General features: G+C 32.3%; 1 protein-coding gene across 11 annotated transcripts in view; it reads right to left on the bottom strand.

Moving 5' to 3' along the window:
• The window catches only part of Piezo (piezo type mechanosensitive ion channel component), a 149,801-nt gene that overhangs the window by 17,088 nt on the left and 111,146 nt on the right, over window positions 1–21,567 (bottom strand). For 5 of the 11 annotated variants that reach the window (XM_067768118.1, XM_067768125.1, XM_067768121.1 and 2 more), the window contains 10 exons: window positions 21,088–21,567; window positions 20,864–21,021; window positions 15,010–15,066; window positions 11,700–11,747; window positions 10,179–10,315; window positions 6,969–7,089; window positions 6,536–6,666; window positions 6,399–6,475; window positions 3,812–4,066; window positions 3,348–3,383 (listed from right to left, as the gene is read on the bottom strand). In XM_067768118.1, the coding sequence (XP_067624219.1) occupies window positions 3,348–3,383; window positions 3,812–4,066; window positions 6,399–6,475; window positions 6,536–6,666; window positions 6,969–7,089; window positions 10,179–10,315; window positions 11,700–11,747; window positions 15,010–15,066; window positions 20,864–21,021; window positions 21,088–21,567 (1,500 nt within the window). Of the gene's footprint in view, window positions 1–3,347; window positions 3,384–3,811; window positions 4,067–6,398; window positions 6,476–6,535; window positions 6,667–6,968; window positions 7,090–10,178; window positions 10,316–11,699; window positions 11,748–15,009; window positions 15,067–17,211; window positions 17,471–18,280; window positions 18,506–18,583; window positions 18,743–18,809; window positions 19,193–20,863; window positions 21,022–21,087 lie in introns of all 11 variants that reach the window. The other 6 variants (XM_067768129.1, XM_067768122.1, XM_067768123.1 and 3 more) reach the window with 6 other exon arrangements.

The following is a 21,567-nucleotide window of genomic DNA, read 5'->3' as shown; positions in this document are numbered from 1 at the left end:
ACTGGATACGCGTATCATACACAATTTTTTTTTTTTTTGCAGGCTCTGACAGTTAGCCGTACTAGTCATGTCGCCTCATATGATATTGCATTGTCTACGTATTTATCATTTTCATCTCATGACACACCTTTTATCAAGCCTTAGCGCCTTGGATTAACAATAAAGCATTGCATCACATCAAACCGTAAAAGATATCACAAAATATCACGTCATATGATATGACATCGCATTGTGCTTGTCAAATTAATTAAAAATAAAATAAATGTAAGGCGCGATAACCTCCGAAGAGATCTAAGGCCGAGCTTCTCTTCCAATTTGCGTCGTGCTCCTCTTGATTTTTCCCTACAAATTGGCCGGACGGGACCTACATGTTTTATGCCGACTCCGAACGGCATCTGCAAGGCAGATGAGTTTTCACTGAGAGCTTTTCATGGCAGAAATACAATCGGAGCGCTTGCCAGACACTGCCGAGGGGCGACCCCGCTTAGAAAAATTTTCTTCTAATTGAAAAATCTTATTTCTAAAATTTTGATGTTGCTTTGCCCGGGAGTTGAACCCAGGGCATACGGCGTGATAGGCGGAGCACGCTACCATCACACCACGGTGGCCGCCGGTGTCAAATTAATTAAACCACATATAATCCAGTTTAGATAATCACCAAGTCATCATCAATGAAGTCATGTTTTAGCATATATGACTCTAGCACATATATATAAATAAGGTCATGTTAAATCGGATTAAGAAAATTTACCTTTAATCGCATAAGTCACTTCAAATCAAGCAAAGTCACGTCAAGCCCAATTGGATTAAATCGAAACCAATTGTACATCAAATAAATAATTAAAAATCAAAGCTAATGTCATCACATCGATCTCAAATCAATTCCCACAATGTGAAAGAATATAAAAAACATATATATCAGTTAAGTCAAGACATGTCAGTCAAATTAAATCAAGTCAAGTCAAATCAAATTATATCAAATCAAGTGAGGTCTGTTGACTTCACATAACATTAAACCACATCACATCACATTATCAAGTCAAGTCGAATGGAATCAAATGAAATAAAAATCAAATCAAATTAAATAAAATCGAAACAAATTGTACATCAAATAAATAATTAGAAATCAAACCTAATGACATCACATAGATCTCAAATCAATTCCCACAATGTGAAAGAATATAAAAACCATATATATCAGTTAAGTAAGTCAAGTCATGTCAGTCAAATTAAATCAAGTCAAGTCAAATCAAATTATATCAAATCAAGTGAGGTCTGTTGACTTCACGTAACATTAAACCACATCACATCACATTATCAAGTCAAGTCGAATGAAATCAAATGAAATGAAATCAAATCAAATTAAATAAAATCAAGCCAAGTCAATTAAAGTCACATGATTTCCCATAACATCAGATCAGCATTAGCTCAAATCACACGTGATGCCAGGCCAAGTCCAGTGACAACATTAGATCACTTTAAATCAAATCGAATGAAACGAAATTAAATAAAGTCCAATAAAAAAAAAAAAAAAAAAAAATAGTGAATAAAATCTGTGTCCCTACGGCAACACTACATACTATCGTATCAAATCATAGGTTACCACATCAAATAAAATATAAAAATTTTATATGCTATCATGATTTGACATGATCACATCATTACGTCACTACGTCAATATATCATTCAAACCAAAGTGGGAAAGGAAAGCTTTCCAACATTATGAACTTAAACGAATATATCATATTTAAAAAAAAAATGTATATATATACTTATTTGATTGTTTATAAACTACAATGTAACTTCATTTCATGCGTAATTAATCATGCATTCTTCTATATTTTCAATCATTTGTGCTACTAGTGCCTATATTGCATAGAACGAATTTTCTGGGTTATTTAGAGAAATACATAGATACTGCAACTATAATTTTTTTTATTGCAAATCAATTTTTTTTTAAATAAAAATTTAAATTGTTAGATTTTTTTGTTGAAATTTAAAGCATGGTCATGCAAGATCGCTAAATAAAAGCTAAGATTTAAACCAAAATACTCCCATTTTTATTTTCCATATAAAAAGATAACTCTTCGTTCACGAAACTATGCAATTTTTTTTTAAGAATTCAAATTCAAAAACCAATAACGTAATCTACAAAAATCGCACCATTCATTTCATTACAAAGGTCACTACTTTGAAAATTTGTGCGAACAACATGATAAAAATAACTCAATGAAATAAAATGATGAAATTGCAGAATTTTTAGCGCAAATTCGATTAAATTTTTTTGTTTAATTTTAATTTTCTTATTTTGTTACATGATTAATAACTACCTGTACATTTTCTCATATGACCATTGTTTACTCAACATCCCCACATAGTTGTTACTGTAATCGACTGATGGTGCCTTAACGCTAATTCTAGGCAAGTCTATAGAGTCATGACTATTTTTTTTTTTTTGTTTTATTAGGTGGATATGTATGTAGGTCGTTGAAGGAATACATAAACACAATAGTAGATAAAGGAAAGAAATGCGTACATACATCAAGAAAATATAAATATGTGTGTTATTTTGTTTGTAGGTAGAGGAATTAAACGAAATGCTTTTAAATTTCAAAAAGTATGCGTTTGATACAAATGAAATGTTTAAAAAAAACCCCATACAAAGAGGCACCCATGCTTATTTTGCATACAATAAAAATGGCATACTTTTATGCTGAACTTTTTGTTTTGTGTTAAAGGCCGTTCATGCTGAGCCAGCATTTTGCGCTTTACGCGAATTAAAGCATTAAGTTCAAAATGCAACATTTATTTAAGCATTACGACTGTAATTGCCATATGAGTTATGATGTTTTCGAAAAAAACGAACAAAAATTATTCAGTGTAAATGAATTTTAGCTGAATAAAAATTATGGATTTTACATGAGAAGCCAGGCGTAGTATTTCTTGTTTTGTAGGAGTGTATCCTTAGCATTCCAACGTTTGGCAAATGTCTGGAAACAAAATACGTCACCATGAACGCTTTTTGAAAACCCATGTTCGTAAATGCAACATACTATGTATGAGCTTTTTTCAGCTTCTTCTGAAAGTGTTTATAGTATATAACCTAGTAGATTTAAATAGTTGTATCAAAATGTCAATAAAAGAAGTAGCTTTAAAATTATTATGTTTTTGTTTCGGCTAATAAGATTTTAAAAAAGAGTAATGAGATATTTTAATAAAAAAGCATATTAAAAAAATCATAATCATTACATTGTTAGGTACATTCCTGATTTAATTTTTTATTTGTTTGAGAGTGTTAAATGTTTCATATAAACAAACAAATGGCAAGATTACGAAAAAATACTTACGATCGTTGTAGCACTGGCAAATCATCATCATCGCCCCTAAAAAGAATATGAGAATGATGAAAATTGGTTAACGGGTTAGTAATGAAAACATATATGATATTAATATTTGTTATACTTAAAGTAACAATAAGTGAAATTAAAGCAACTACAAAGCATGAAAATATTTTAAAATTTATATATTTATACTAAATAAATAATAAGATGATTATATGTGGGAGGGAGTGAACGAACAACACCTGTATTCAAATCTTATTGTTAAAACTAAAATGCACACAATAGCTAAAAGGATATCAGTTGCGCCAAAATGTATGCAACACTTAATTAAATTAAGCAGATATAGTAATACAGCGTACAGAATTTTAGGCGGAACTGACGTCCTTGAAGAAGGCTATTCATTGCTACAGAGTAGCCATAAATAAAATTGCAATTCAGGTGAAAGATTGTGTTAAAAAAATACACTTTACCTATTATTGGCATTATCGACGGTATCGGTCGATATTTCAATAATTTCGTGCGGATCTTGTGCTTGCTCTTGTTGCTGTTGTGGCGCTTGTGTATCGGGTATGGATGGTGGTGGAGTGGTGTCTGAGGTAATTGTACTTGTATTCAAATCGGTAACATTCGTAATATTATGTGGTATGGATCGTGTATTCGTTTCATTTTGTGTATCAGTCGAAGCTGAACCAATTGAGCTAGTTGCATCGGGTTTTTCATTACTACTTCGCAATGCAATGATTTATAGCAAAACAATAATAAGAAACATAATGAAATAAAAATAGAACGTATAATATTTAAAAGGATTTTGATTAGTGATTTTTTGCGGTTCCGTGGTGGCGATGATTTGTGATCATAGAGCAAATATTGGCAGCACGACGCAGATTACATGTACATATGCAGGTGGCACAAACAAATATATGTAAACAAATATATGCAAAAACAAGAAAGAAGAAATAAAAAATTAGCAATAAAAAATGAAATGTTTGGTAAATTATGTATTTTTTTATTAGTGAAAAAATATAAAAAATATAAATGCGAAAATTTGAATGTGCTTCTAATTAAATTATTTTTGAAAAAAAGGTCTCACGCGCCCTCTTTGTGACTCAATCAAATCACCTAGATGGATTTGGATATGATTTAAAGCACAAACTGCCAATAGTCTGAAGGATTTTTTTTTCTAAAAAGCTGATGGAATCCCACGCCTTCTGGGAACATTACTTTTTAATCATCATAAATCTAAGATAATTGTCCTAGTCCAATAATATTAAGTATATGAGGTTTATATAAGTCGGGGTCGAGTATTTTTAAACCCACTATTACTCTAAGACTATATGACTTTGACCATTAATATTTGGTATCTGGGTCTACATGTTCGAGCTGTAATAAATTGTGAATTGTTTTCATTATCAATTTGGGACTATATCGGGATCACTACAGGGCTATTTCGATCAATTTCACGGATTAGTTTGAGATCCTTTCCGGACTGCCTAGAATCATTTCTAGACTATTTCGGTATAATTTGTGAATCATTTTGAAACCGTTTGGGCATCAATATAAAGGCTATGTAGAAGCAATATAAAGACTATTTGGAAGCATAGCTCCTATTTTTATATTGTGTTTGGGGTCAAAATATGTTTTGGAATCTTTAAACTGTTGTGGACCATGTTTTGATAATTTCAGAACTGTTTCTGGATCATTTCGGGCCTATCTCTCGAAATTGTCGGGATAGGTTATGAGTACATCCAAAAATGTTTTCAGAACTATTCGGGATTGTTTCTGTATCATTTTGATAGTATTTCGAATCATTTTGAAACGATTTTGGGTTATTTTCGGGATCATTAAAGGACCATTTTTGTATTATTAAAATAACTCTAAGTAAACCTAGACCAATATTATTTGTGTGCTATGTACGTAGATCGAGGTCAGAACAATTTTTTAAAAGTGGCCAATGCACACAATTTCAATAAAATACATAAAAATTTTACTTTTTAATTAAATAATATATTTATAATTTATTTCCTTTTTGCTGCAGGTGCCGCGGATAAAAGCGTCATTAAAACTCGATAATTTAGAAAAAAACTTGCACGAATTTTGTTACTGTAACTAAGCAAACACATCTCAAAAACAATGTCGAAAACTCGAGAAGGTTTTACAAAAACATCGAGTTTTCAGAATTGTTTTGAGTTTGCTACAAAATTGCACAATCAATTTTAGTCTAACAAAGTACGAGTTACGGGTCTCTTAAAATACGCATTGATTCAGAATTTTTTTTTTCAGATTTTCTTCCAAATAAATAATAAATATGTGTTAAAAATCAATACGAATTTCTAAATACCCATAATTTGTACTTTGTTATAATAACATTGACTGGCCTACAAAACTGCATACTCAAAGAAATTCAGGAAGCTCCAAATAAAGGTTCGCAATTTTATCGAATTTTCTAACTTTTTCGAAAACTTTTATAAGAGTTTGCATATTTTCAGTTAAAATTGTTTTTCTAAAATTAACGAAACTAAAACCAAAGGGAATTTTAATGACGAAATTTGATTAAGACTGCGACTGCTATTTTCGTGTTCGCTGCTGTACCAAATTTGCCAAAAATATAGTTGCCTTAACCATAAGTATTTTTGGAAAAACATGTCTAGGTCCTTTGGCATCGCGCTTGGTCATTGCCCATTTAAAAATATTAGTTTCATTCCCGAAAATTGATTAAGATATTTAAAAGAAAATTACCCAATCTGCTCCTTGTATCATAGAGCAATAAAGTTTGGTGTTATCCGATCCTCCTTACTTCTTTTTGAAACTAGAATGGTTTGCAAAATTGTTCAACTAAAAATCTTTTATATTTGAAAAATTAGTACAACGAAATTTGATATAAAAACTTTAACTAATTAAAAAATATCAATCAAAAAACAAAAAAAACTTTTTTATAACAAACCGCAAGTGCTATTTGAAAACTAAATTTAGGTATACGAAATTGAAAAACAAATTTTTTTATGTAAAAAACAACATTCAAGAGCATAATTATAATCCCATACTTAGTTGTATACATACCTAGGCGATAAAACCTTAATATTGACATAAGCGGTGCTGCCAGATGGACGCATAAGCAAATTGACGCTATGTGTTTCCTGGTAAAATTGAAAAAAGGTTTGAAAGAATTAAAGAAATTAAACAATAATAGTGACTACCTTAAGCAAACGTTTCTCATTCGACATTATTTTATTAACATAACGATAATTACGTGATAACCGATGTAAGGCAATTGTTATAGATACGAGGAAACCTTCCAGCAGCCGAGCGATGGGATTTGCTCCCAAATCTAAAGAATAAAAAAAATATTAAACGAAAGAGTTAAACATCATAAAGTTTGAATATAGTTTCATGTAATTGGCTAAGGCTTAACTTCTATAATCAATTTATTCATTTTAAATACTAACAAATATAGTAACCCACATGTTCAAAACCAAACTAGGATGACCTAGACATGTATAAGGATTGCTTGAGCCAATCAGCTTACAAAAAGTAACTTTGTCATGCTACCGCTGTGTAAGTAATTTGCTTAGCTGATTGCTTTCTTCACCAATATACTTAATTTGAAATATATACTTAAAATACACCTACCACCTTCTGAGTCATCAGAATCAACCACATCACTTTTTTTCTTCTGTTCTTCGACTTCCGTTTCCACTTTTGCTTCTTGGCTAGTCGATGGCCCCGACTCCGATTTGCGTTTGGTGTCCGTCTGGTAGATTAATAAATAGAAGTAAATGATAGTTAAAAATTTTAATACAAACCTATTTTAATTATTTTGATGTAAGATTAAGCCAATAAAAAACGATAATTTTTTGATATATCTTAGTGTTTTCGTGCATTGCCTTTGGTGTATGTATATAATGAATTAAACATGTGCGATTTTTGAAATTGTGTGACTGTGTGCTTCTCTTAAGTATATGTAGCTAGCAAGCTAGTTTTTGGCTAGTAGAGTTAAGTGCGATATTTTCTTTGTATATATATACAAAATATACGAGAAAAAGAATTTTCTCTATTTTTTTTAAGAGGAATGGATCATTTGAGCAGTATCTCCCTCGCTTCATCAAGATTTCCACCTCGAGATGGAGCATCGATCAGGTACAAAAGAGGTACGTCGACGCCATAGGTAGAGCATTATGCCCTCTCCTAGAAGACGGTTGGATCCTTCGGCTGCGACAAGTCCAGGGAAGATAAAAGCGGCTCTGTTGGTGAAAGTGGTTTCTTCACTGAAAGTAAGCCTGGTAGGCATAAATGGAGCCCGCCTTTAGGAATGGTGTCGATAGAAACACTTTCATGGCCAGAGTGTCTTAATCAATTGAACATTACTTGGTCAGCAAAGCCTTTGGAATTTTAAACGTTGCACTGTATTCATATTTGCGTAAAGCTTATCAATATACTTCCTTCAATAATTGCATCACGGACAGGACCACAAATCTTACAGGGAACTTTTTTCTCCAGCACTCCAAAGATCACCTCATCTTCATGGTCCATGATTCCGAGCAGCACATCAGGGCAGAAATGAAAACTTATAGAGCGTAATTTTTGTCTAAAATAGCACTTGTTGGCAAGACTTATGTGCTTTTTAAATATGCATATGTAATTAACATATGAGGAGTCCCAAGTTCACACCCTTTCGAACACTAACCGATCGGTTTCGTCTTAGGACTGCAGTCAAATTTCCTAGGTCTTTTCAAAGAAACCGAAAAGTTTGACCATTGTCCTTAAAAAGTTCTGAAGGTCGGTGACTATGAAAAGTTAGCTTAGCTAGTGTATATTATTTGAAAAAGTGAGACTACGCCGATTGTCGGAAAACTATGTGACTGCAACACCAGCGTATACAGCCCGGATTGAAAGTAGGACGACTGCGACGAAAGAGTATGGAATAGAACAGACAGTTATTTGCGTTCTGTGAAGTGATGAAGTAAAAAAGGAAATCATGCGAAAATTTGTTAAAATCTATAATTTGTTTTTATTTTTTTACTTCAAAGAACATAAACTGTTCCCTACAGTGGTGGCTAAAAATGTGTTACAAGCAAAGTATGCTCTTTGTTTGATCTTGATTTGTTTGTAACTAACTTGTTTAATTCCTTTTTTGAGGTCAGAATTTACAGCCTAGGGGGCTTAGCATATGCCCGCGGCAGGTATGCCTGTCGTAAGAGACGACTAAAATACCAAATTGATTCAAGTGGTTGTGTAGCGCAACCCTTTCAAGGGGTTGCCAGCGCAAAATATAGCTTCTCCAACGCAATTGTCAACCTCACCTACCCGTGGCGAACCCTGTTACCTTAACAGCCGAGGCTCTGGCGACCTCAAGTTTCTCATGGAAGGTTTAATGTGGTCATACTAAATCGTTTCCGTGATGGCCGGACTGGTGCCTTAATGGTGCTCCGGCAAAGGACCATCAACATCGATAACACTCTCCAAGGCCTTCGGGAAGTGTCCTTATCGCTACAACAACAACAACGTAATTAAGATTGATGCCGCAATTACGAAAGTGTGAACTTAGTTTTTAGGTGCTTTTAAAAACATTTGAGTAGTGCATTTTTTTATTTCTGTGCTTTACTTAAATTTCAGAAGTAGAACTTGGGATTTAGTGTAGTAGTGATTGTTTAATTATTAGTACAAATTTCAAAAAATTTAACTTTTTCAAGGAATTTAAGAATGCTTCTGATTCCTGATAGATAGTACAATGCACAAAGGACATTTTTTAAAACGGGGTACATTTTTTACCAGGGACGGAAAACAATAATTATTTTTTTTTCGGAGTCGAAAAAGTCCTGGTCAAAAAATTGTCCTAGGTGAAAATGTTTGAGTTCCCAGGTATCCCTAGAGCAATATCATGTCGAATCATGCATCCTTTTTATTTTTCGAACTTTTTCCATAAAAGTCCACATATAAAAGTAAAATCTGTATTTTTATTTTTGTAGTCCGATGGAACTAGTTAAACTCGGACTTTTAAAAATAAATTTTTAAATTTTGGCCTTAAAAAATAAAAGTCCCAATTTAACTTTTATTTCCGGACTTTTATTTTTAAAAGTCCCAGTTTAACTAGTTCCATCGGACTCAAAAAAAAAAATCCGAAAATAATTTTTATCTTGACCCAAATATATTTAAAGTCCAAAATTAATAGTTTTGCAAGGAATCATATTATAAACGGAATAACAGTTTCAGCCCCTGCTTTTTACACATGTACTTTTCCTTAAAAAATTGGCTTGTATTTTATAGCAGTGTGCTTTACAGCGATAAACATCGATAAAAAGTAAAAAGAAGAAATATAAACAATTTTATAAACTCACAAAGAATTCACTAGCCGAACGCTGTGGTACAGTGTAATCATGTGGTTCAGATAAGGATGATGTACGTACGCCAGTATCATTATCGGTTTGTGTTTCTAATTCTTCATCGATTTTTATACCAACACGTGAACCAGGCGCCGAAGCGTAAGAACGCTGACGCTTATAGGAAAGTTTACGTCGAAATTGGGCAGTTTGTAAATCTTTCCAAACCTTCGTGAGTATTTTATAACATGCATTGATTTCATGCAATTTTTTGTTTAGATAGTAAGCAAATGTTTGTATGAGTGTGTATATGTGTGTGTAAATACATTACAATTTTGAAAAGCATCCGAATGAGGGCAGCAATTAGAAATTATTTAAATTTATTAATTTGGAAAATAAATATTAGCAAGTGTAAGTCAAGTATCACTAGTATGATATAAATAATATAACTGGAATTTCAACTCATTTAAATTTACTCGCTTTTTTTTTAAGTAAATATTATATAAATTTAATTTGTACTTACATTTATAACCGTTCTACGTCTTTGTAATTTCCTTTCACTCTCTTGCTCGGATAGAAAATCTTGCTCATCTTCGATGACATCCAATTCAAATTTATCATCCACATCTTCGAACATATAATAATCACCAGCGCGTACAGCTATAGATTTTTAAAAATTAAAGTAAGTAAAAATTTTAGTAAAATTAATATAGAAAAAAACTACGTAGATAATTCTTATTATACATTTATAAAAGCTCACGCTTGTATGTATATTTGTAGTATTGTATGAGTGTTTATTGTAATTAGTTATATACATACATATTTATATACAAATGAGAAAGCACAACTAACACCAGACCAAATTATACAAATTATTAAAACATCCATTCAAAAATTATATGTTAATAATACATTTATATAAAGATACAGAGATGTTTGTGATCAAGGATTAGTATTATTGTTTCGTGATTAGAATGAAAAATATAACTAAAAAATTTGTATTTAACACCACGTAGAAAATATTAATATCGAAAAGTTGATAAAGGTAACGACAAGTTCAAGGTGAATTTATACAAGGCAAGGCGAATCCATACCAGGTGGTGGAAAGCGAATTCAACCAATTCGCCGTGCAGAAGAATGTCAAGTCAAACGAAAATTTTAATTGATTTCGATTAACTGACGTATTGTTATACAAGGCTTTGTATGGAAAATAATCAAGAAGAAGCTGTTGGGCTAACAACACCTAGTACTAAATTCGCTTTGGACAAGTTTTTCAGAATGTGCTCGCACTCGAGGGATGATCATATCAACGACTATGAACAGACAAGAGGGGAACAAAGGGAGTTAATGCAGAAGGAACATAGAATAAAATAACTGATTTCGTACAGAGCATGATGGTCTTGTCATAGAAGTATTCACATTCCAATTATAGCTATCGTACGCAAGTACGTGGAACGTTAATTGAAACAGATCTAAAGTATCGTGAAATCCTGCCCCATATAACGCATGCATTGCTAAGTTTAAGGTCTCTTGATTCTACCTAATTTATCGGATATGGCAATAACTTTATGTATTTAAAATGAGCGCATGTTTAACTCCAAAAAAGATTAAAATAATAATAATACACTTAAAAAGGTTTTGTCACCACTTATCTACATTACAACAACCATATGTGATTCAATGAGAATACTAATAGTAAATCTACAGAAGAAGAACGACTTTAGAAATATGTAAGTACATATATGATATCTAAATCTGAGCGCAAGAAATTGTTGCTACTTAATTAAAATGCAATTTATGAGAGCGCATGTGTTTGTTTAGAGAGCGCGACACCCATTTGTTTACTTTGTTTTGTTATTACGTAGTTGTTGTAAAGTTTTGCAAGGAAACTTTACATTTGTTAGTTAGCGCTCAGCAACCAATGGCCAGTGTTTAGTAGTTTGCAGTTTGCATTGCATTTTATTAGTTTAATTTTATTAAAGATTTCACAACAACCAATGTTGTATTTTTCGTAAATAAAAAAAAACAGGAAATTATTTAAAACCTTTTTTATGTGGCAGCCTTAATTGTTCAACGGGCGCATCGGGCGCATCTAAGAAAACAACAAAAATATGCAAAAAAAATTTTAAATGAAAATTTTGTTCAAAAAAACTAAATGAAAAAAATAAATACCTTAGGGTATTTATGTTTTTGATGGCTGTGATAAATGATTTATCAAGATTTTTTTTTAACTAAAATATGAAGATGAAGTTTTAATCTAATTAAATATGTATATAAATTATTTAGTAATACATAAAATTAGACAAAAACACATACAAATTATTTACAGACATATGAGTATAAACTATGAGTAACATAACAGCAGCGAACATAAATATAGCAGTGGCAATTTTTTGTCAAATTTCGTCCATTATATTTTTTTTTTTGATAATTTAAGAAAAAATGTTCATGAACTTCGTTACTGAAACTAAGCAAACCAGTCTTCAAATAATTAAAAAAAGAATTCGAGAAAATTTTACGAAATTTTCAAATTTTTTATTTAGTTTTCTGATTTTTTTATCAGGCCCACTTGCAGAGCGGCTAGTTATTTTTTTTTTTGGCTCAGAGTTAATAACAACAATTTGTAAAAAAATGTATGCGTTTAGTCCCTCATGTCAAGTTAACTCTGAGTTCAAAAAATAAATTGCCTTCTGCAAGTGGGCCTTGCAATTTTGTAGCAGTATTTGTATTGATTTTTGTAAGTTGTTTGTCCAATTAATAGCCCAATACATTTTAGTATACATTTTTGTAATTTTTTTGTACGAAGGGTGTTTTAAATTTTCTTCCATAGCACGATGGCATCGGTTTTTTTTAATATGGAAGAATAATATCTAAAATCACCTTCGGAAAAAATTATCAAAAATCAATGCGAGTTTTTAGATACATATAACTTTATTTTGTTGGACTAAAACTGATTGGGCTGCCCAACTGTTTAATTAAAAAAATAAGAAAATTCAGAAAACTCCAAATAAAAAGTTCGAAATTTTCGAATTGTTTCGAAAATGTTTTTGTGTTGAGATTGGTTTGCATAGTTTCGGTAACAATATTCATAGACGTTTTTTCTTATGTTATCGGACATTGAAGAAATTTGATAAAATTTGCCAATGTTTTTCGTGTTCGGTGCTGTATATCTGAAAAAATAATGAGTTTAACTCTAAACTTGGTAAAACTTTTATTTTCATTCAACCTTTACATCAAGGAACTGGTTTTTTTTTTTGGTTTTCTGTAGTTTTTGTTTATACTATAACTTATTTAAAAATAATAATTTACATAACTTCACGGGTATTACTCTCATTCCTCTGCAGTAAGGAATAAGTACTGCCTTTTAAATTTGGAATAAGAGTAAGTACGAGACGTTACATAAATATGACAAAGTTATACAAATCTAAAAATTTGTATACTTAAATATTACTCTTTACTAGCCATTTTCTTTTGTAACCGATCTGCAAAACAATCGAGGTACAAAATAGTGAGCCTATTCTTAAAATTGATATAAAAAAGCGCATACGAAGGGTAGGTGTTAACAAATTTTAATTAAACTAAGAAGAATATATATAACACAAATTTAAGGGGTATAGAAGCATTAAGCATTTTATAATTAACTTCGGCTTAGAGTGTAGACTTGCTAAGGATATACAAAATATTTTACCGGGAACGTAAACGTTTACTGTTTTTCCTTATCATCCTGCTCTACCAAGCTGCATCAAAAAATTATTTTTGAAAAAATGTTGCTTAGCAGGTATACATTCTAAGCCGACGATATCCAAATTTACTTTTTGATTATTTCCATATGGTGAAATAATTTCATTTACAAAAAGCAGGCAGAAGCAAAGGGAATATAAATATACATTTATATATGCATATTAGGGTGGGTCGATTTGTATGGACGAAACTTAACCTTATATCGCGCCATCGATTTTTCGACAGCATTTGGGCTCAGGAAAAAAAGTTCCACTACGCATTCCCAAAAAAATAATTTCTGAGCCTGCAAAAAAAAATCGATTTTTCGACCAAAATTCTTCTAAATCTCCATAAAAGAAATTTCTTTTTTTCAAAAAACTGCATTTACCTATTTTGCATTTGCCAATTGAAACGAAAAAAAAATACATAAAAAAAGATTTGGAGCCTTGAAAATGAGAAAATGCATAAAAAATCGTTGAAATTTTGCCGGCTCAAAAATTATCTTTTTGGGTATGCCTAGTGGAACTTTTTTCCTGAGCCCAAATCCTATCGAAAAATCGATGACGCGATATAGGTTAATAAATCGACCCAGCCTAATATATATATGCGTATTATAAGGGTGGGTCGATTTGTATGAACAAAAGTTAACCGATATCACGCCATCGATTTTTCGATAGGATTTGGGCTCAGGAAAAAAAAGTTCCACTACGTATACCCAAAAAAAAAATTCATTTTTTTGACTTTGATTTTTAAGGTTTTTTCATGACCTTCTAAAAAATGTTCATATGTATACCCTGTCCGACCCAAAAGAATATTTTATTTTTTTTTTTAAACTGTTATCGCCAACGTTTTTAGCGGTCATTTTTGGGTCGGACAGGGTATACATGAAAATTTTACAATCAAATCACCTTAAAAATCAAAGTCGAAAAAAAGTAAACAAACTGAAATTTCGCAGGCTAGAAAATTATTTTTTTCGGTATGCGTAGTGGAACTTTTTTCCTGAGCCCAAATCCTATCGAAAAATCGATGGCGCGATATCGGTTAATAAATCGACCCAGTCTAATGCATATACAATCTTGACATACATAAAACAGCCAGGGGTGGACCATAGTGAGAGGAGTGTTAGAGGCGTTGGTTCGACATTGCAATTGAGGAGAATGTTGGTGTCATGTGGGGACACACTGCAAGCAGGACATAAATTATGTATGGCGATATTGATTCTTGATAGGTAAGAGTTTAGCCTGTTACAGTATCCAGATCAAAGTTGAGCTAGAGTGACGCGTGTTTCCCTAGGGAGAGTGCATTCCTCTTCGATGCTCGTTCAGGTTTAAAGGCGCAGATCTTTGAATAATTGAAAATCAAGTTTTTGGAATATACATTTCATTTAACGGTCTACACCACATAATATGTCGGATATACATACAAACACAGAGTTTTAAAAAAAGTTTAAATATCACAATTATTAACTTAAATAATTTCTTAGCAAGCATTATGTGCATAATAACCAATAAAATATTACTTTGAACAAAAATTATCAACATAACCATTGTAGGTATATATAGAACATGTAACAAAATAATTACTTTAAAAATAAATCCATAACATTATATATAAAAAATAAAAAAGGGGTTTACCAGGTCCGTGTAACTTTATCTCTTTCCGTTTGTGCAGTTTACCCAGCGCACCATGTTCTAGAAATATTCCAAAAAAATCATAAAGAAATTAAAGTGAAAAAATAAACATAATAAGCGTAATAATAAATATGTAATTATAAATAAACAGGTCTGTATGAAGCATAGGAATTATTTAGAAATTACGTTGGTAAGCAAAATATAATAAAATGTGCTGGCAATAATTAGAAAAAAATTACTATTTAAGCGAGACTTATTATACAAGAGCATCGGAGTATCGACAACTGAAATTATAGTCTCGAATTCAAAGGGCAAAAGTACAACAAGCGACTGAGGAATAAAAGATCGACGTTGATAAGGCAATCTTTCACTCTGCCGTATACTCGTAATATGTCGAAGAGAAAAAAATTATTATGGTGAAATATATTTCAGATACAATTTGAATCAAGTAAAGATGTCTAAGTTCGGGTGTAACCGAACATTATATACTAAGCGTGAGCTTCAATTGTACAATTCATTTCAGATAAATTACTTTTCTACAGAACACATGGCACCGCCCGTTTAAAAAAAATGTCTCCCCATTTCCTCTTACAATAAAACTTGATAAGTGAAATATCATAGATTCAAATCTATTTTTTGCTAAGTTATAGCTTATTATTCTAGTCTACGGGCCTTCTAAACTTGTTTTATATCTAAGTTCCCGTGGTCTTTAACCGATCCCGTCCATTTTTACTAGAAATATTTTCTGCTGTAAGGAAAATATGTGTACACAATTTCATTACGATATGTTAATTTTTCTTCGAGTTATGGCTCCCGAAACATAGAAAATGGCTTAGTCATAAAAGGGGCAGTGCCACACCTATTTTCAAAAATTTTAGTGTTTTCCAATTTAGTGTTATAATTCAATTTAGAAAGTAAAATTCTATTGACACAAAGCTCTTTTTCGCTAAGTTATAGCTTATTATTTTCGTCTACGACCCTTTTAAAAATCTTTTATATGAAAGTGGGCGTGGTCTTTAACCGATCTCGTCCATTTTTCCTAGAAATATTTCCTGCTATAGAAAAAATTTGTGTACCCAATTTTATTACGATCCGTTAATTTTTCTTCGAGTTATGGCTCCCGAAACATAGAAAATTGCTTAGTCATAAAAGGAGCGGTGCCACGCAAATTTTTCAAAATTTGAAGTTTTTCCTATATATTGTTATAAAACCACTTGGGAAATGAAATACCATTGATATAAACCTCATATAGCTTATTTTATTCGTCGACGACCCTTTTATAAATCTTTTATATAGGAGTGGGCGTAGTCCTTAACCGATTTCGTTAATTTTTCTTCAACGCATTCCTTACAGTAAAGGCAACCTCTCCGCCGAATTTTTTACGATAGGTTTAACGATTTTTGATTAATAATAAGTGAGTTTATCACAAGTGGGTGGTGCCACGCCCATTTAAAAAAATGTTTCTAAATTTTTATCAAGTGTCTCAATATCAGTCCACATGTCAAATTTCAACATTCTAGGTGTATTATTTACTAAATTATCAGATTTTTTGTGTTTTCGAAAATTTTATATATATAAAAAGTGGGCGTTATCATCCGATTACGCTCATTTTCAATACCAATCTATTCTGGGTCCAGATAAGCTAGTGTACCAAATTTGGCGACATCTCAATATTTACTCAAGTCATTGTGCTAACGGACAGACGGACGGACATGGCTCAATCAAATTTTTTTTCGATACTGATGATTTTGATATATGGAAGTCTATATCTATCTCGATTTCTTTATACCTGTACAACCTACCGTTATCCAATCAAAGTTAATATACTCTGTGTGCAGAGCACGCTGAGTATAAAGAAATTTATTTAAAAAACGTTTGAGCTACGCAACAGCTATTAAGTAAATCATTGCATATTGAAATGCTTCTATTTTATACACATTATTTTATACATTTTTACAAGATTTTGTTAGTCATTTTATAAAAAAAAAAAAGGAAATAAAACCACTCAAAAGTAAGTTTTCGTTTCTTAAAATTTTGTGTTATTTACAAAATGCAGTGCATCATTTTATTTTTCTAATTTAATTTAAAACAATTTTTTTTTTGTCTTTACACATTTTTGTAAAATTTGTATATACATTTTTTTTATTAAATAACGCTTAAAAGAGAGAAGAAACAATTTGTAGTAAGTTATTAAATTGCAAATACATTGTCCATGCAGCGTTGTATTGGCTGGTTCACACATCAACGAGTCCATATAAAAGGCCGTACTAATTGGTCCCCAGCTATGTGGACGCGCTTTGGCACGTTGTGTGACAGCATCGCGTGCCCACGATATGTTGCTATAACGACGATTTCCATCTTGGAGATTACTACGTTCATCTACTTGATAGGTAGCATTGCCAAGACTTAGATGACGACGATGCAGTAGCTTTTCGCGCATGGTCACTGGGAGTTCCACAGACGGCTAGTTAATATAAATTTTTGTTAGTAGGGAGGTGCTCAATACTGACAGCCAATACTGATAACTGGAAATGCAGTTGACAAAATTGCTTAGAAAGTTAAGAAAGATCACGAAGCCAAAGAGGAGGAAGTTGGTATTGCCAAGGGCCGCGCGATAAAAATCTGCTGCAATATTTTTGATATAGTTTTTGAGGGCTCAGCGAAGCGCATTTTGCATTACGGTATAAAAAACAAGAAGAAGGAAAGATAGGAAAAGGATAGAGAGGGGAAAAGTGAGAGAGAAAAAGATAAGAGAAAGAGAGAGAGGAACAGAGGAAGAAAGAGAGAGGGAATAAAAAAGAGTGAGAGAAAGGGGGAAAGGCAGAAAAGAGAGTGGGAAAAGAAGAAGGAATAGGAGGAGAGGAAAAAGAGAGAGGAGAAACAAGAAAAAAGTGAGATAGTGAGGAAAAAAGGAGAGAAGGGAAAGGGGAAAGAGAGAGAGGGGAAAAGTGAAAAAGAGAGGAGCAGAGAGAGGAGAAGGGGAAAATAGAAAAGAGTGGAGGAGGGAGAAAGAGAGAAATAAAAACGAGAGCGAGGAAAGCTGAATAACTGTTGCTCCCGGTGATATTTTTGTAATCTTTTGTCAGCCACATTTCCTGTACGCATCAGTTTCGTTTGCTTTCCACCATAGATTAGTAGATGCGAGACTCTCGTTTTCTAAATATATCTGAGCAGCATTTTAAAGGATTGCAACCTCCGCCCAGAATGTCTGGTATTTTCACAACGTTCTACCGAGATAAAGTCTCGCATCTACTGTGCTTCCTAATATGCCTACATCTTCAGCGGGATCAGTATTTTCATCAGGTGCACATTGTACTGATACAGTTTCATTCCAAGACACAGCATTAACCGATGATTGCCGACGATGCCGAACAATACTACTGCCGGGGGTAGCATCCGCAATCAAATTTGAAGAGATATTCGAGCTTGCACCACTAACATTCACATTCAAACTGCATGAAGTTGTCGCAGGAACCACTAAAGTGTGCAATAATGTACGCTGTTGAATTGAATCCCGCGAAAAGATAAAGATAATTTAATAAATTCAACAAGAAGCACCTAAATAGCAATGCATTACGTAAGTTGATGGAGCGAAGACCTCATTTGATGCCTCAGAGGTTTCTTCGCGTGTGACTGCTGCCAAATCCGAACTCGGTCCAGAACCAAACGATAAACGTTGCACATCGAGGAAGCCATCCAATGGTATAGTAGTGCGATCTGAGCTAGGTGTAGTGGGCTTCAATGTCGATACAAAATTAAATTGTTTAATATTGTTATATATGTATGTCAGGTTCGGTACTTACCTGAGTATGCGCTCGTATATAAATTTCAGGTAAACGCACATGAGCGGTAACGTCTTCGGCGAGCGCATTATCAGCGTTCTCACTTTCTGAGAGCACATCATCATCATAATCATTACCTACTACTGAAACACCATAATCACCACATTCAATACGTATTTTTTGCTGGACTGTATCATTATCGATAATTTGTAAGCTTTCTTCAGTACTGTCGTTGCTCCCTGTGTCATTATAATCATTATCTGCTTCCGAATTTGTGCTCGCATCATCGACGGGACTATGGTAGCCAGCTACCTGGTAGGAGGTGAGACTGGCTTCATGGTCTAATGGCGCTCTGCGATTAAGCGCGGGCTTAATTTTCGTTTCATCGTAGTTGGAAACTGCTTCTAAGCAAATTTATTAAGTCGGATTGTTGTTGAAGTAATATTTATTTGTTTATGTATCCCAATAGTGTGAGTGTTTCAAATTTATTTACAGTGTGATACACGCAAACCTTACGAAAAACATGTACATTTTTCATACAAAAATCTTTTTCGCCTTAAATGGAACATAATTCTAAAAAAACCGATAAAGCCACCCGAAGGCTTACTGTAGAAAGTACCAAAAATACTCATTTTCAGAAATTTAGAGGAAAATAAAAAAAAAAACGTATATTTCTATGCTTGGAAAGTATAATCACATTTGAAAAGAGCCTAGATCTATGCTAAGTTGATAAAAATATATCTTCGAAAACTTTTCGAATATAAATTTTTTTAGCTGTGCCTATTTAAATTTCTGGTATCAAATAAATGAAGGGACTGCATATATAAGGGTACAAACTTATTCCAAGAAAGTTAATAAAACGCATATACATAGCTCAGCTAACTTCGAAAACACTTTAAGTCGATATTCATGAAAACCAAATATCCCATATTGAATATGTATTTAGTAAGAAGCATCACAAGAAAAATGAAAATAAGCTATCCTCCACTTTGATACGAAAAGTTTCGGAAATGTATTTAAATTCTGTTTGTAAGCAGATTAAAAATGGACAAGCTACTCAACTCAGGATATCTGTAGCGTAATATATATTTCAAACTAAACTGTTTCTAATTGTTGGCTATATATATTTATATAACATTTAAATCTTCGAGGAATTCAGAAAATATCGAAAAAAAAGTATTAAGAAGCATCAAAAAAGGAAAAAACACTACCTTTAAATCTAGTTCGAAAATGTTAAATTTTTATTGCGAGTTGCACACAAAAAGGAAGGCAACACAGCAAAGGGTAAAGATAAATAAATCTAAGTTCATTTTAAATTCTTTGATTTTCTAAAAATATTTGAGTTTCGAAAACATTTCGAAGTCCCACTTTTTAAAAAGGAAAATCGAAAATTACCATTTAAGCAAAATAAAAAAATACCACCATCAAAAATAGCTCACAAATTTTCGAATTTAATGTGAGCTGCATTTAAATAAAAAACGAATGCAACTAAATATTAAGATGAATACATCTAAACTCCTTTTAACTTCTAAAGCGTAAATCATATTCGAAATCTTTTGAGTTCCGAAAAAATTTCAAAAGTATGTATATCAAAAAAAAAAAAAAAATAAATGTCAATGAACACCTACCTGTCGAGAGAATGACTTGAATCACGAAAATTAAAAAATCGGAACTGCGAAATGTACCTTGGTTTGAACCGTTTTCAACTGGAACTATGAGATAACATTCTTACAAAAAAATGTAAAACGATTTGAGCCCTGCAAAATATTGGGCTAGTGTTCGAAAAGTTCCTCAATGTTCATAGTCATATCTCTTCAGCAAATATTTTTAGTCGAAAAACTTCGTTAAAAATAATACACCAATCGCATAGTTTTGCATTTGGTCGAATGTCTGTTAAACCTTCAAAAATTTAGAAATTTTTCTATGTACAATTTTCAAAAGATATCCAATGAGATAAAAATGTAATAAAAAATAGGAAACCAACCCAAAATGTTTGCTCTTTAGGAATTATATTTCAAGAAGAGCTGGAGCTGAAATCCGACAACAAAGCATCAATTCTTCAAACAGCAACTTACCGTCGAAATGTGTGGGTCTGTCAATTGGCTTCAGCATTTTTTGTTGCGTCGCACGAATGCGTTCCATTTTACGCTTGATCTTTTCTAATATTTCATTTTCATGCAATTGACGATGTTCAATTTGTTTCTGACGTAAATCCTCAATAATATCAGCACCTCTAAAAATCAAAATAGATAAAAATAAATTATTCAATCTCTTTTTTACTATACGTGCGCCCATTTACCTCGTCGCCAATATACTGTTCGCTTTTGTATCGATAATTAAATGACAGAAATAATGTGATTTGAATATACGCATTTGTAATATGAGAAATGCGAAACAAATTGTATCCCATACTAATATCGACGATTTATTCACCTCGGGGCATTCACCATCTGTATCAGCAACAGCTTCTTTATGTAAATCAGTGCGGAACGCACATGATACGCCCAACAAATGTATTAGCCAACAACAATGTTTACTTAAATCATTGAAAAAGAAGCAACCAACCATTTCCAAACCAGTTTTTACAACAATATTAAAAACGTTATAAATTATTAACCAACGCCAACGATTAAGTATTTGATGTATTGGACGTAAATAGAAATCTGAACCTTCCCACAAGAAGGTGAAAGCGCCAATTAAATAACCCAATGTAAGAAAATCGCTCATATTTGTACCGGCAAGAAAAACCGTAGCCAATGTTACCCAATAGAAACCACAT

This window comes from Eurosta solidaginis, chromosome 2 (assembly GCF_040869045.1).
Source record: "Eurosta solidaginis isolate ZX-2024a chromosome 2, ASM4086904v1, whole genome shotgun sequence".
Lineage (NCBI taxonomy): Eukaryota > Metazoa > Arthropoda > Insecta > Diptera > Tephritidae > Eurosta > Eurosta solidaginis.
This window is presented reverse-complemented; position numbering and strand designations above follow the sequence as displayed.